The sequence below is a fragment of the Ranitomeya variabilis genome, chromosome 1, assembly GCF_051348905.1.
Source record: "Ranitomeya variabilis isolate aRanVar5 chromosome 1, aRanVar5.hap1, whole genome shotgun sequence".
Taxonomy (NCBI): domain Eukaryota; kingdom Metazoa; phylum Chordata; class Amphibia; order Anura; family Dendrobatidae; genus Ranitomeya; species Ranitomeya variabilis.
The window spans coordinates 677,608,379-677,621,356 of NC_135232.1; the positions used below are offsets into that span (position 1 = coordinate 677,608,379).

At 44.8% G+C, this 12,978-nt stretch overlaps 1 protein-coding gene across 2 annotated transcripts in view; it reads right to left on the reverse strand.

Moving 5' to 3' along the window:
* ARMH4 (armadillo like helical domain containing 4) overlaps window positions 1-12,669 on the reverse strand; it is a 175,173-nt gene extending 162,504 nt beyond the window's left edge. The window contains exon 1 of one of the 2 annotated variants that reach the window (XM_077264932.1): window positions 12,410-12,669. In XM_077264932.1, the coding sequence (XP_077121047.1) occupies window positions 12,410-12,455 (46 nt within the window). In that variant the 5' untranslated portion in view covers window positions 12,456-12,669. The remainder of the gene's footprint in view (window positions 1-12,409) is intronic. The other variant, XM_077264941.1, reaches the window with a different exon arrangement.
* Window positions 12,670-12,978: the final 309 nt, after the last annotated feature.

The following is a 12,978-nucleotide window of genomic DNA, read 5'->3' on the forward strand; positions in this document are numbered from 1 at the left end:
AAGGTTCTGGGAATGTTTAGCTTGCAAAAGAGAAGGCTAAGAGGAGACTTAATAGCTCTCTACAAATATCTGAAGGCCTGTCACAGTGTAGAGGGATCATACTTATTCTCATTCTAACCAAATAATCATCTACCCTTTCTTCTTACCTACCCACCTCTCCTCCTCTGTTGACCTGCTCCTCAACCTTAAATCTGTCCTAATAAAACATCAAACAAGCCGGCCACTCTCCTTCTCCCACCTGCACTCCCTTTCTCTACTTCTCCTCACTGCTGGCGACATATCTCCCAACCCTGGACACCCACAGCTTATACCTCCTATCACTATCCCCTCCTACCGCTCCCTATCTAATATGAACTACTACAATCTTTCCAACATAAAACCCATGTCCCTGACGCCCACCCCCCTGCTCCCTCTCTCTGGAGCACTCTGGAATGTCCGCTCAATCTGCAATAAGCTTCATGTGATTCATGACCTTTTTCTCTCTCACAAGCTTGCCTCCCTCGGCCTCACAGAAACATGGCTAAAACCCTCTGACACCGCCTCCCCTGCTGCACTGTGTTACGGCAGCCTCCACTTCACCCACACCCCTTGCCCCGGCAACAGACATGGTGGAGGAGTGGGTCTTCTTCTTTCTTCAAACTGCACCTTTAACCCAATCCCACCTCTACCCTCCCTTATCCTCCCCTCTTTTGAAGTCCACTTCTACTCTATCTCCAACCTCCAAGTGGCCGTCATATACCGACCTCCGGGCCCGGCCACTGCCTTTTATTGACCAATTCTCCACCTGGCTTCTTCACTTTCTCTCTGCTGATATTCCCACCATCATCATAGGTGACTTCAACATCCCCACTGATACCCTTTAGTCAACAGCCTCCATACTTCTGTCCCTTACTTCATCTTTTGGACTTACTCAGTGGTCCTCCGCAGCCACCCACAGACGGACATACACTAGACCTGGTCTTCACCCATCTCTGCTCTCTAACTTTCCCACCTCCCCTCTCCCTCTATCCGACCACCATCTGCTCACTTTCTCATCCCTGTCCTCCTCACTGGTCACCCATGTTCAGCAACATGCGCACCCCCGCAGAAACCTTGCACACCTAGACACCCACACACTCTCAGACTCAATCCTACCACTGCCATCCATATCCTCACTCCACGATACAGACAGTGCCACTGCTTTCTACAATCCCACTCTGGCATCAGCTATTGACACGGTTGCCCCTCTCGTTCATGGCAGAGTGCGACATATCAATAGACAACCGTGGCACAACAACACCACTAAAAAGCTCCGGCAAGTGTCCAGGGTTACAGAGCGGCATTGGAAGAAAATACATTCGCAAGACAATTTTACTGCATTCAAACAGGCAACACTCGCTTTCAAATCTGCTCTCACCTCTGCTAAACAGGCCTACTTCACAACCCTCGTATCTTCCCTATCCTACAACCCCAAACAGTTATTCAAAACCTTTAACTCCCTCCTCTGCCCCACAATGCCCCCTCCAACCTCCCTCATCTCTGCTGAGGACTTTGCCACACACTTTAAAAATAAGATCGACCAAACAAGGCAAGTCTTCATTGTTCAACCACTACAACCCCTTTTTATACCAGACCAATGCCCGAACCCCATAACCTCCTTATCCAACATCACTGAAGGGGGCTTAATTGTCTACTCTCCAAATCGCACCTCACCACCTGTGCGCTAGACCCCATCCCATCCCATCTCCTCCCCAACCTCACCACGACTCTTATCCAATCCCTAACCTACCTCTTCAACCTATCACTAACTTCTGACACCTTCCCTTCTGCTTTCAAACATGCCACAATCATGCCTATCCTTAAAAAGCCAACCCTCGATCCAACTGCTATGTCCAGCTATCGCCCAATATCGCTGCTCCCATTCGCTTCCAAACTCCAGGAGCAGCACGTCCACGCTGAACTTTACTCCCACCTCTCCTCTAACTTGCTCTTTGACAATCTACAATCTGGTTTTCGCCCCCATCACGCAACTGAGACAGCCCTGTCCAAAATTACTAACGACCAACTTACAGCCAAAGCTAATGGACAATACTCTGTACTCCTCGTTCTAGGCCTGTCCTCTGCTTTTGACACAGTTGACCACTGCCTCCTACTACAGATCCTCTCCTCCTTTGGCATCAAAGACCTTGCCCTATCCTGGATCTCCTCATACCTTTCCAACCGCACATTCAGCGTCTCCCACTCCCACACTACCTCCTCATCCCACCCTCTCTCTGTTGAGAGTCCCCCAAGGCTCTGTTCTCAGACCCCTACTCTTCTCAATCTTTACACTTGGCCTGGGACAACTCATAAAGTCTGATGACACTCAGATCTACCTTTCTGGCCCAGACGTCACCTCTCTGCTGTCCAGAATCCTGGAGTGTCTATCAGCCATATCCTCCTTCTTCGCTTCCGCAAACTCAATGTGGACAAATCTGAACTCTTCATCTTTCTTCCATCTCATAGATCTTCCTTACCTGACCTATCTTTTGCAATTTGCGACATCACGCTTTCCCCCGTACCGGAAGTCCGCTGCCTCAGAGTAACCCTTGACTCTGCCCTGTCCTTCAAGCACACATCCAAGCTCTTTCCACCTCCTGTCGCCTCCAGCTCAAAATTATCTCCAGAATCCATCCTTTCCTCAACCGTCAATCTACTAAAATGCTTTTGCATGCCCTCATCATCTCCCACCTTGACTACTACAAAATCCTTTTCTGTGGCCTCCCTGCTAACACCCTTGCACCTCTCCTGTCCATCCTTAACTCTGCTGCCCGACTAATTCATCTCTCTCCTCGCTACTCCTCCACTTCCCCCCTCTTCAAATCTCTTCACACTGGCTCCCATTCCCTCTGCATATCCAGTTCAAATTACTAATACTAACCTACAAAGCCATCCATAACCTGTCTCCTCCATATATCTCTGAACTAATCTCCCGCTATCTTCCCTCACGAAATCTCCGGTCCTCCCAAGATCTCCTTCTCTCCCCCACACTTATTCGCTCCTCACCCAACCGCCTCCAAGACGTCTCCCGAATATCCCCCAGTCTCTGGAATTCTTTGCCCCAACACGTCCGACTATCAACCACATTCGGATCCTTCAGACGGTACCTGAAAACCCACCTCTTCAGGAAAGCCTACAGCCTGCACTGACCCCGCTGCCTCCTCACCACTACCGAAGCAACCGCCTCACCAACACCGGACCTCCTGCAACCCTCAACCTATTGTCTCCTTCCCCACCATCCTGTAGAATGTAAGCCCACAAAGGCAGGGTCCTCACCCCTCTGTATTAGTCTGTAATTGTTAGTTTGCTTACTGTAAATGATATCTGTAATTTGTATGTAACCCCTTCTCATGTACAGCACCATGGAATCAATGGTGATATAAATAAATAATAATAATAATTTGCACATGGAAACACCAGAAGCAATTGAATGAAACTGAAAGAAGATATAGATTAGATATTAGAAAAAAACTTTTTGACAATGAGGGTGATCAATGAGTAGAACAGGCTGCCACGAGAAATGGTGAGTTCTCCTTCAATTAAAGTCTTCAAACAGAGGCTGGACAGACATCTGTCTGAGATGGTTTAGTGAATCCTGCATTGAGCAAGGGGTTGAACACGATGACCCTGGAGGTCCCTTCCAGCTTTATCATACTATGATTTTATATGTACGAGTGTTATCTGTGAAAAACACAGCACTCCTACGAGAAAAACTGATGTGTGAATAAGCCCTTACACTGGAGCATTGTAAATGAGGCATTTTGGGGTATGTGCACTGTTGGACACATAAGAGACCCTTGTGTAAGAACAATATATGGGCCCATTACAGTCCAATAGGTCATCATAATGCACAATTCAACCTGCTTTGTAGGTGGAAATGGGCCTCTTTACCTCTTGGGCCCTTGTGCACACAGGTTGCATCAATGATATGTAAGCCACTGCCAACAGGATACTATGCAGTGTCCACAGTGACTCCGCTGGCTCCGCAGGGGTTCCTATCTGAATATCTGAATACAGTTTTGTTGATCCCGACAGTACACACGACATTTTGCTGTACTCCATGCACCCCTCCCTGTACTACATGTAGCCCTCCCTGTATTCCATGCAGCCCTCCCTGTATTCCATGCAGCCCTCCCTGTACTCCATGTAGCCCTCTCTGTTCTCCATGTAGCCCTCCCTGTACTCCATGTACCCCTCCCTGTACTCCATGCACCCCTCCCTATACTCCATGTACCACTCCCTGTACTCCATGTACCACTCCCTGCACTCCATGTACCACTCCCTGTACTCCATGTACCACTCCCTGTATTCCATGTAGCCCTCCCTGTACTCTATGTAGCCCTCCCTATACTCCATGTACCACTCCCGGTATTCCATGTAGCCCTTCCTGAATTCCATGTACCACTTTTTCAACTTTTGGCAAATATCAAAAATATTGTGCAATTTGGCAGTAACTTTTTGTAAGTTTTAGCACAATTTATGACTTATACAAAATTCTAGTAAATGTGTTTTTGGCCTATACAGGAGCTCCGGATGTAATTTATTCCAGAGGTTCTCAGAAATACAATAACGATCATCAAGCATATATTTTAATTCTCAGTAACCCCCACTGATGAACACTACAGTTTCCTGGTATGTGCACATGTTGCGGATTTGGCTGCGGATGCGCAGCGGATTTGGCCGTAAAACGCAGGTCATTTTACCTGCGGATTCTGCAGAATCCGAGCAGAAAAATCCGCAATGGAATTCGCAACGTGTGCATATACCCTCCATCTCCACAGCCTGAAATGGCTGACACCAGGGAACAAAGGATTGCATGGAATAATGGGATAAGTGAATGGTAAATTTAGGTGTAAGGCATTTAATAGTTTGGTTTGGAAGAGGTTAATTTTGAAGAGACAATTCCTGTCCCCATGGTTAGATCTGCCAAAGGCAGTAAATTGTATCAGAGTGGAGTAGCTGTTACATTCAGCCATTTCCCAGTTGCTCCAGATAATATGTCACTTTGTAAAGCATTATCCACAAGGACAAGGAGATTAATTATATGATGGCATTTATTAAAATATCTGACTTTACTGGCGGCAGCCGGCCCATCAATTAGAAAGTGACATCTTTATGCATCGTAGCAGTAGTCTGCAGCATTCTTCTGACCTGACACGTGATGTCATGTTGTGATGTCATTGCTGAGGTTCGTCCCAAATTCTATCTCTAGTCAGCAGGGGGTTAGTCACAAAGGTCAAATTCAGCCCATTTTTCATTCAAGTATAGTGGATACGGAAAATATTCAGACCCCTTTACATTTTTCACTCTTTGTTTCATTGCAGCCATTTGATAAATTCAAAAAAGTTCATTTTTTTTCTCATTAATGTATACTCTGCACCCCATCTTGACTGAAAAAAACAGACATGTTGAAATTTTTGCAAATTTATTAAAAAAGAAAAACTGAAATAATAATAATCTTTATTTTTATATAGCGCTAACTTATTCCGCAGCACTTTACAGTTTGCACACATTGAATGTGTGCAAAGTGCAAACTGTATGTTGCACACATATATCATCCATGAAATATTACATGGTCAAAAGTATTCAGACCCTTTGCTCAGACACTCATATTTAAGTCACATGCTGTCCATTTCCTTGTGATCCTCCTTGAGATGGTTCTACTCCTTCATTGGAGTCCAGTTGTGTTTAATTAAACTGATAGGACTTGATTTGGAAAGGCACACACCTGTCTATATAAGACCTCACAGCTCACAGTGCATGTCAGACCAAATGAGAATTATGAGGTCAAAGAAACTGGCCAAGGAGCTCAGAGACAGAATTGTGGCAAGGCATAGATCTGGCCAAGGTAACAACTGAATTTCTGCAGTACTTAAGGTTCCTAAGAGCACAGTGGCTGCCATAATCCTTAAATGGAAGAAGTTTGGGACCACCAGAGGTCTTCCTAGACCTGGCAGTCCAGTCAAACTGAGAAATCGTGGGAGAAGAGCCTTGGTGAGAGAGGTAAAGAAGAACCCCAAGATCACTGTGGCTGAGCTCCAGAGCTGCAGTAGGGAGATGGGAGAAAGTTCCACAAAGTCAACGATCACTGCATACTAACCAGTTGGGCCTTTATGGCCTCTCCTCAGTGCAAGACATATGAAAGCCCGCAGAGAGTTTGCTAAAAAACACATAAGATTCTCTGGTATGATGAGACGAAGATATACCTTTTTGGTGATAATTCTAAGCGGTATGTGTGGAGAAAACCAAGCACTGCTCATCACTTGCCCAATACAATCCCAACAGTGAAACATTGTGGTGGCAGCATCATACTATGGGGGTGTTTTTCACCTGCAGGGACAGGACGACTGGTTGTCATTGAAGGAAACATGAATGCTGCCAAGTACAGAAATATCCTGGTTGAAAACCTCTTCCAGTGCTCTGGACCTCAGACTTGGCTAAAGGTTCACCTTCCAACAAGACTGCAACCCTAAGCACAAAGTTAAAATAACAAAGGAGTGGCTTCAGAACAACTCTGTGACCATTCTTGACTGGCCCAGCCAGAGCCCTGACCTAAACCCAATTGAGCATCTCCGGAAAAACCTGAAAATGGCTGTCCACAAACGTTCACCATCCAACCTGATGGAACTGGAGAGGATCTGCAAGGAGGAATGGCAGAGGATCCCCAAATCCAGGAGTGAACAACTTGTTGCATCATTCCCAAGAAGACTCAAAACTCAAAGGGTGCTTCTACTCAATACTGAGCAAAGGGTCTGAATACTTATGACCATGTGATATTTCAGTTTTTCTTTTAATATATTTGCAAAAATTTCTACATTTCTGGGGTTTTTTTTCAGTCAAGATGGGGTGCAGAGTGTACATTAATGAGAAAAAAATGAACTTTTTTGAATCTTCCAAATGGCTGCAATGAAACAAAAAGTGAAAAATTTAAAAGGGGTCTGAATACTTTGCGTACCCACTGTATATTATATTATATTATTAGCAATTAGGAGTGATCTCATCAAAGGTTCTTAAAGGGGTTGGCTGACAGAATACAAAAATATTTTTTGTCTGCATGGATTGTTTAAAGAGAAACTATCATCTGATTCATGCTGCCCAAACTGCAGGCGGCATGCATCAGGTCCTGGCTTCCTGATCGCAGCCAAGTATGTTTTTCTCTGAAATGCTCCAGTATTTCAAACAGAATGTGTTTTAAAAGATCTGACCGGAGAGCATAGCGAGAGACCAGACTAGTCCAGTGACGCCCCTGGCCCGGCTCTTCCCAGCGCTGCTATAGGTGATTGATAGGTATCTCCCTCCTGTGTATTTAAGGAGAGATCTGCCAATCACCTGTTGAGGCCAAACTAGTTTTTTCTCAAGCTATTGTCCCTGGCCAGATGTTTAGACAAGTCTGGTGCTGCCCCTGATCGCTACTTGTTGATCCAGGGAACTAGTCTGATTGCCGTATGTGGGGTCGGGAAGGAATTTTTTTTCCCCATGGTGGAGCTTACTCTTACCACATGGGTTTTTTTTTTGCCTTCCCCTGGATCCACATGTTAGGGCATGTTAGGTTAGGCTATGGGTTGAACTAGATGGACTTAAAGTCTTCCTTCAACCTTAATAACTATGATACTTCCCAGCGCTGCTACAAGTGGTAGTGGGAGAACTGTCAATCACCTGGGAGAAGCCGGCCAGGGGTGGAGGAGGAATAGTCTTGTCTCTGTCTATGGTGCCTGGCCAGAACTTGAAAGTATATTTTCTCTGAATGCCGAAGCGTTTCAGAGTGAAATATATACCTGGCTGCAATTGTGCCGCTAGGCCCTGATTCATGCCACCCGCAGTTTGGGAGGCATGAAACAAGGTGACAGGTTCCCTTTAAAAATGATTGAGATCTTTTGGAACACCTGGAGTGGACCCGCAGATCCACGACAACGAACCTCCCAAGGGTGAGCTGACCAGGTAGACCACCCCCTATACAGGGAGCGTTAGGGGCAGACCCATGGGAGACTATTGCCGCAGAAGCTGGAACCCGGAGACAGGTAGTAGGAGGTAAAAAATAGAGAAGCTGGGCGTAGGACGGGCAGAGCGGGGTAAGATTAAGTACAGTTTGGTAAGAGCCGAGTACAGGCGAGACCAAAGGAGCACTGGGAAGGGGAAGACACAAAGGAAGCAGGAAAGGACAGAGACACCAGACTAACAGAGTACGGAGCGGACACTGGGAAGGCTGGACTGGACGAGGAGACAAGGAAGCCTGGGAAAGGCAGAGAAGCCGAACTGGCTGGACAGAGCGGAGACTCAAAACAGGCAGTGCAAAGATAAAGGTGGACCTGAGTCACAGAAGCACAAATGACAGACAGGCAAGGAGCAAAGGAAGGAATCGCCTTAAATACATGGCGTGCTGAAGGACTTCCGGGTCACGGTCCTCCAGGATCACAGAGAGGAGATACAGAGTGCCTGTAAATCATAAAGAGGAAGTGCTGGAGTGGGCAGTGCGCACGCGCACCCGACGAGAACCAGGGAGCGGAGAAGAATGAAGGACAGGACGCGCGCCTGCAGGAGGAGCGCGCCGCAGCGGCTAAGTATGAGCGGGAGGAGTGGCGGTGGTCCCGGCAGCTGGCACAGCCGCAGAAGGAGTGGCCGTGACATGATAATGCAAACTCCCCGTCCAATGCCCCCCATGTATGTAGGTTAGCCCATTTTGGATGTGTGCAGCAGCTTCAGGTGGAGTTTCTTGCCATGTTCATAAGTCACAGCACCGCTGCAGACAACTACAGGCAGAAGAGCAGTATGCCTTGGTTTATTATTTTTAATTGATCCAGGTTTAAAAAAATAAATAAATACAAATTTTACTGTCGGACAATCCCTTTAAATGTGCACTTATGCAGTTTGTAAAAGTTCTGGAGCTATAAAATGAACTCTGCATTAAAATCTTATCTACCCCAATGCTGGACATGGACAAATACCCAATAAATATAAAAACTCCTGAGTGTAATTTGCACACACAAAAAAAAAAAATACAAACCTGATGCAATTGTATACACCGGGAAGAACTAAAAAATTACCTATATTCGGAGTTCTTACATAAACCCGCCTCCAATCTTGAAAAACGGAGCCCCCAAATGACCATATTAAAATGCGCTGTAATTTGACCCCAATGAGAAATCTGAATTTCACAGGGATTTAAATGCAGATTTCTCATAGAATCACTGTGGATTTTGCATTGCAAAAGGGGGAAATCCACAGCAATTTCTTTGCAAAGTAGCAACTAATTCCACAAGTAAGGTATTTGTCAGTGGCGTAAAATTTATGTTTTCCCGAAGAAAAGATTTGTTGCAAAAACCCCTATGTATGCCCATTCCTCGGCACAGGGCCTGCAGAAATTCATCAATGGTTCCGATTTTCGGCTGTAGAAATTTCACCAGCAGTCACTATTGGACCAGTCACTGCCACAAATTCTGGGCACACCTCCGCGTAATTTGTCCCCACCGCAGACAGGTGGAGGAGCTGCCCGCCATTATATATACGGTACCATACTGTTCTTGTATGTAAAAACGCATGAGACTATGCTGCAATACTTTCCACATAGACCTAATGTCAGTGTGGAAAGTAGCTGGTGCATACGAGCTCTGTGATTTACATTGGTCAGTGCATTGACCAAATAGACAGTTGTCTGCTGGACACAGCTCAATGGAAACTTAAAGGGGAGGGTGATTTTGTAAGGTCCAGACTCTCTGATATTTGGTGATCGGCCTTAGAGCATGACAGCATAAAGCAGCGATTCACCATTTGCATTTTTTTAAAGATTTTTCTTGTTTTGTGGTCTTCATTTCCTTTTTTCGCGCCAAATTCTTCAACACGGCGCATTCGTGTTGAATAATTTTGCACAAAATCAAAGAAAAAAAATGCAAAAAAAATTAGACAGATGTTGAACTCCACTAGGATACTGGAGTAGAATTCTCCAAAAATTTGGCAACGTTTTGAAAAAGTTGCAAATGATGAATTAGGCTGAAATATTCCAAAGACATACCGATAGGGAATTTAGATTGTGAGCCCCAACGGGGACAGCGATGATAATGTGTGCAACCTGTAAAGCACTGCGGAATATGTTAGCGCTATATAAAAATAAAGATTATTATAAAAAATAAAGATTATTAATATCTTTATATGAAAAACCACGGCCACAGGGCAAACAAAAAAAGGAAAAAAGACTAAAGAAAACTCCTTGGTATCATCTACAGAAAGTCATACCCATAAGATGATAGTAGAAAATGTCCAAATTCAGACAATCATGAACTATTAACATGAAATTACTATCTGTCGAAATCGTGACCGGTGATGTTGGACTGATTTTTTTTTTCTTTCTGTCCACAACTGACACTTGACTTGTGTGACGCCATGATCAGTCAGTTATGGCCATTCAGTTGTCACTTTCCTGTTCTGCCAATGTAGTCTCGCACAATAGATTGTCAACAATTTCGATATCGATGACCAATCCTAATGATAGGTCCTCAATATCAGATCGGTGAGGGTCCGACACTCTGCACCCCCACTAATCTACAGATATCAGCTGTAAATAGTGCCCGGAGCCGGAACGGGGCGGCTTTGTACACCTGTGAGTGGCGGCTCTCAGCTCCTATGGAAGTGAATACGCTGACAACAGATGATGTGTGTAGGACCCCCGGTAATCTGACTTCAATAGTGTACATCACCTTTAATGATAGGCCCACATTTCAGACATTCTTTAGGATTTACATTAGGAGATACATATATAATGACTAGTGATGAGCGAATAAACTCGTTACTCGAGATTTCTCGAGCACGCTCGGGTGACCTCCGAGTATTTTTTAGTGCTCGGAGTTTTAGTTTTCATCACCTCAGCTGAATGATTTAGATCTGTTAGCCAGCATAAGTACATGTGGGGGTTGCCTGGTTGCTAGGGAATCCCCACATGTACTTATCCTGGCTAACAGATGTAAATCATTCAGCTGCGGCAAGAAAAACTAAATCTCCGAGAACTAAAAAATACTCACAGGACACCCAAGCGTGCTCGAGAAATCTCGAGTAACGAGTATATTCGCTCATCACTAATAACGAGTGATACATATATTAAAATGGATATTCTAACCAAAAGCATTTATTACTTCTACCCTGGATCAGTGATAAATCCATAGGGGAAAGACTACTGGGAACCCCAATTGTCACCCCACAGTCGCTTGTCCCTCCCTTCAGCAAGACCAAGGTACCATGAATCGCTTAGTTATATGCAAAACTGTTATCTGTTCATGGAAAAGCTGGATGAAAATAAATCTAGTCACGCATGTATTTTCCATGGTAGGCAATTATACAGTTATATCTTGTTATTGAAGAACTATGGTAAGTCAGGAATTTAGAAAAGTTGAGTGACGATGCATATATTTATAGTGATTTCATCATCTGTCACCCATCTTTCTAAAAAAAAATAAAATAAAACTAAGAAAAAGTAGTTTAGATTTTTTTTTTATGTAAAATAAAATAACATTGTCCTTCTAAAATGTAAAGGGTCATCAAAACAAGAACACAGAACCCTCTTAAAAAAATAGATGACCAAGCAAGTAGTTGTTCTCCACTGGTTCCTGTGGTTGGAACCTCAGGCAATTAGTTGTTGCATTACATGCTTGTCATTTAAATGAATGGCCAAACGCATAACTAATGAATGGGCCTGGGGTGCGAGAAAAAGTCACACTTGTCTGGGTTTTCCAGTCTATACATACCGTACAACCCATTGTTAAGCAAAACAAAAAATGTGGACAGTCATATAACAAGTATTTCTGCTATTGAAGCCGCACACACGTTTTTCCAGATCTCGCCCACTGTCACATTTTCACATATAAGAGAAATGAATACAAATTTACATTGGAATTATTTGTCAGTGTGAATAAAGAACTGAACAGGAAGCTACATATGGGCAGCTGAGAGGCAGATCCGACAGTCAGGAGTCTTGGAAAGTTGGGTGACAATCCCTATGGTGGCCATTTAGGATGTCACCCAACTTTCCCACAGGCAAATACAACTTGGCATGAAAGGGGAAGTCATGAATGGCTGATTTTTTTCTCTTTTTAGATGTCATCTCTTCCACCCTTCAGTTTTCATACATGGGATCTTATTTTGTGAATATTTTGGTTACTGAAGGTAAATAAAGTCTGATCCCTTGGAAATGGCTCATGTGACAGCCTTACCCTCTAAGTTGTGTGCCACCCTGCACCATGTCCCACCTTGGCATTGTACAAGATCACTTTCTACTCTGCACCATAGCAAGATTGCAATCAGAACAGAATTGCTGCTGGTCAGTGTGTTTCTGCAATGATCAGATCTGACATGTTATCTGCCATCAACACAAACCCTAGTAAGGTGGCAGCATGAGGAGGACCCTTACCAGCCAGGCGTGTGTGCAGCTTGCCCGTCCAAGGAGCCATTGGCATCAGTCATGTCCTGCGAGCAGCATCCTCTCCTGCCACCCAGTGCTGCTGCTGCTGCTGCCCTTTCTACCGTCGGGTGGTTGGACTGATCTTCCTTCTCCGGTCTCCAGTGATGGACCCGCCCAGGCTGGTGCTAGTCTCCGGAGAGGGGCAGGTAACACATCAGTCGGGGAGCCTGGCTGCACGCCACAGCCCCAGCCTGGTAACGCGCATGCGCAGCCCTCCTCCCTCTTCGCTCACCCCATTCATTCCAGTCTGCAGATGATGTAGGCACAGCATGGGCAGGAGGGAAGTCACCTCCACTCTGGGGGGCAGCTGCTTGTAAAATGCAGGCTCAGTCAGCACACTCTGGAACATTTTCAGTTAGTTTTTGTTACACCAACACATACAATCATGCACATGTATAACAGGTTTATTATTATTAATATTATTATTACATTCATTCAAGGCTGATTCAGCTTTACCCCTGAATTGAAAAAAATAATAATACAAAATAATATATAGTATATAGAATTTGAACACCTGT